Genomic DNA, 3,273 nt, shown 5'->3' on the forward strand with positions numbered 1-3,273 from the left:
TGATGATGGTAGTAGGCGGTCCCGTAAGTAACCAGGTCCCAAGTCATGGAGCGCTTTAAAGGTGGTAACCAGAACCTTGAAGCGCACCCGGAAGACCACCGGGAGCCAGTGCAGCTCGCGCAGGAGAGGTGTTACATGGGAGCTCCATGTTGCTCCCATAACCACCCGCGCGGCCGCACTCTGCGCCAGTTGGAGCCTCCGGGTGCACCTCAAGGGAAGCCCCATGTAGAGAGCATTACAATAGTCCAGACGAGAGGTGACGAGGGCATGAGTGACTGTGCGTAACGAGTCCCGATCTAGAAAGGGACGCAACTGGCGAATAAGGCGAACCTGATGAAAAATCCTCCCGGTCACGGTCGTCAAGTGCTCTTCTAAAGACAGCCGTGAGTCCAGGAGGACGCCCAAGTTACGAGCCCTTTCCGTGGGGGCCAATGATTCGCCCCCAATAGCCAGCGATGGCACCAGCTGACTATATCGGGACGTCGGAAACCACAGCCACTCGGTCTTGGATGGGTTGAGCCTGAGCCCGTTTCTCCCCATCCAGATCCGTACGGCCTCCAGGCACTGGGACATCACTTCAAGGGCATCGTTGGGGTGGTCCGGGGTGGAGATGTACAGCTGGGTGTCATCAGCGTACAGATGGTACTTCACCCCGAAACCACGGATGATCTCGCCCAGCGGCTTTACATAAATGTTGAACAGAAGGGGCGAGAGAACCGATCCCTGCGGCACCCCACATATAAGGGGCCTCGGGGTCGATCTCTGCCCCCCTGTCAACACAGACTGCGACCGGTCAGAGAGAAAGGAGGAGAACCACCGTAAAACGGTGCCTCCCACCCCCAACCCTTCCAGCCGGTGCAGCATGATACCATGGTCGATGGTATCATGCTGCACAATATTGTAATTAGTTAGGCTCTTTTTGTTTCCACTATGACTGTGGACTTGATTAAGGTGGGCTAGAAATAATTCTATTACCAGCCTTTTAGAAGCATTTTAGAATAACAGAGTTGGAAGGGACCTTGGAGGTCTTCTAGTCCAACCCTCTGCTTAGGCAGGAAACTCTACACCACTTCAGACAAATGGTTATCCAACATCTTCTTAAAAGCTTCCAGTGTTGGAGCATTTACAACTTCTGGAGGCAAGTTGTTCCAGTGATTAATTGTTCTCACTGTCAGGAAATTTCTCATTAGTTCTAAGTTGCTTCTCTCCTTGATTAGTTTCCACCCATTGCTTCTTGTCCTGCCCTCAGGTGCTTTGGAGAATAGCTTGACTCTTCTGCAGCACATGAAGAAGAAAAAAAAAAAAGAGCCTGTAGTACAGTGGACTAAAGCACTGTTATTAACAACTGCTGCTTGCAATTACTGCAAGTTCAAATCTCCCCAGGCTCAAGGTTGACTCAGCCTTCCATCCTTTCAAAGGTAGGTGAAATGAGGACCCAGATTGTGGGGGCAATAAGCTGACTTTGTATAAATATACAAAAGTATGAAGGCTATTGCTTAACGCATTGTAAGCCGCTCTGAGTCTCCGGGGAAGGGCGGCATATAAATTAAAGCAAAAAAAAAGAAAGAGAGAGAGGAAATAGATGGCAAAAAACAAGAGGCATTGTTGGTTGAGGGAAGCGCACACCAAGAAGAAACTGAAACAGAATAAAAAGAGAGAAGAGAACAAGAAGGAACAAGACCAAAAGAACAGAGAGAAATAAGGTCAACTAGAACAACAAAACCTATCTATAAGTGAACAATGGAAGAAGAAACGAAACTATTATCAATCAACATAGATGGACTGAACTCACCAAGAAAAGAAAAAGGACTTTTAATAAATTAGAAAAGTTAAAATGAGATTTGATCTGTCTTCAAGAGGTTCACATCTTGAATATAGTCAATATAGTAAATTATTAGAGTATCTCAAAAATGGGAAACTATATACTTCATTAGCGCAGCAAAAGGCAAGGGGGGTGGCTCTGTATATTAAAAAAATAATAAAGGCTAGACAAATTTTTGTAGATGAAGATGGGAGACTATTGATGGTGGAGGTAACAATGAATCATAAACAGATGTTGTTGATAGCGATATATGCACCTAATAATAAACAAGAATAGTTTTATGGAAAACTACATAAGAAAATTATAGAATTGGAATATGAAAATACTAGCTGGACGCCCATGCTTCGCTACGAAACTATGTGATTGGGCATGATAAATTGACACTTAAAGCCTGAAACTTAATGTAGAATGTGTAACTCCGTAACATCAAAGTGTATTAATATAAGGCAACTGGCAGTTGGAACGGGGGGGGGGGAGTAGAATGTCCCAGCCCAAAGGCTGGATGAGTCACGTGCTGGCCACGCCCACACCTGGTTTAGCAAAGGGGTAGCATCAGAGGGTGTTAATATAAGGCAACTGGCAGTTGGAACAGAGTTCCTTTCAGGTGGGAAGGGGGACCTAACTCCTTAGCATCAGAGTGTGTGAATATAATACTGTATATAAAATACTAACGATCTGATGGTCATTTCAAAAATCCTTTCTTAGCGAGCACCCAGAAGCCAAGAGGAACATACGTGCCAAATTTCAAGTTTGTAGACTTTACGGTTCTGGAGATTTCGTGATAATGCATGAGTGGTTTTCTCTTTTATATAGAGAGATTTGTGTTGTAGGAGACTGCAATGCAATTGTAGATACCGTTTAAAATGGGCTAGAAATGCGTTTAATAAATAAAATACACAAGTCCCATATTTGCCTCTCTGGGATTAAGACCAGACATGCTTCCCCACCACAGCAGTGAACCTATGGCAAAAACCCTACCAGCTGCTACCTGTTTCTGTCCACCCTTGAATTTCCTACCTTGCATTTCAGCAGGTTCTCCACTCGGGTTTGCATGGAACGTCCACCTTTGGGCCGCACACACACGTAGATGGTTTTTACGTCGTGGCAAGACCGGAGAAGCTTCTCAACCAGGACTTTGCCCATAAACCCTGTGGCTCCTGTAACAAGGACTGACTTCCCACCATAGTAAGCACCAACCAAAGACATGGTGTCCTTCATTTCCAAGCTCTTGGTGGCAGGATCTAGAAGGAAGACACATGAAATCACACACAATTCGATCTTCAAAGCTTATGGAACGACCTTTGAAACTGTCCTCCAGTCTGCAGCACATCTGTTGTCAAGATTGACCCGCTTTTGAAACTTATTGAGTCTTATCGTTATTCAATGTGACAAAGAACTGTGGGGGCAGGGAAGGGTGAAAAAGAATGCAGAGGCTCCAGGGCAGTGGTGGG

General features: G+C 45.5%; 1 protein-coding gene across 1 annotated transcript in view; it reads right to left on the minus strand.

The window, feature by feature from the left end:
• The window catches only part of LOC139319139 (fatty acyl-CoA reductase 1-like), a 29,949-nt gene extending 26,909 nt beyond the window's left edge, over nt 1-3,040 (minus strand). Inside the window, exon 1 of the mRNA XM_070946838.1 lies at nt 2,840-3,040. Within this exon, the coding sequence (XP_070802939.1) occupies nt 2,840-3,040 (201 nt within the window). The remainder of the gene's footprint in view (nt 1-2,839) is intronic.
• Between the last annotated feature and the right edge of the window lie 233 nt (nt 3,041-3,273).

The sequence above is a fragment of the Pituophis catenifer genome, unplaced genomic scaffold (genome assembly GCF_029215685.1).
Source record: "Pituophis catenifer annectens isolate HBS135680 unplaced genomic scaffold, rPitCat1.0.hap2 SCAF_7, whole genome shotgun sequence".
NCBI classification, from domain to species: domain Eukaryota; kingdom Metazoa; phylum Chordata; class Lepidosauria; order Squamata; family Colubridae; genus Pituophis; species Pituophis catenifer.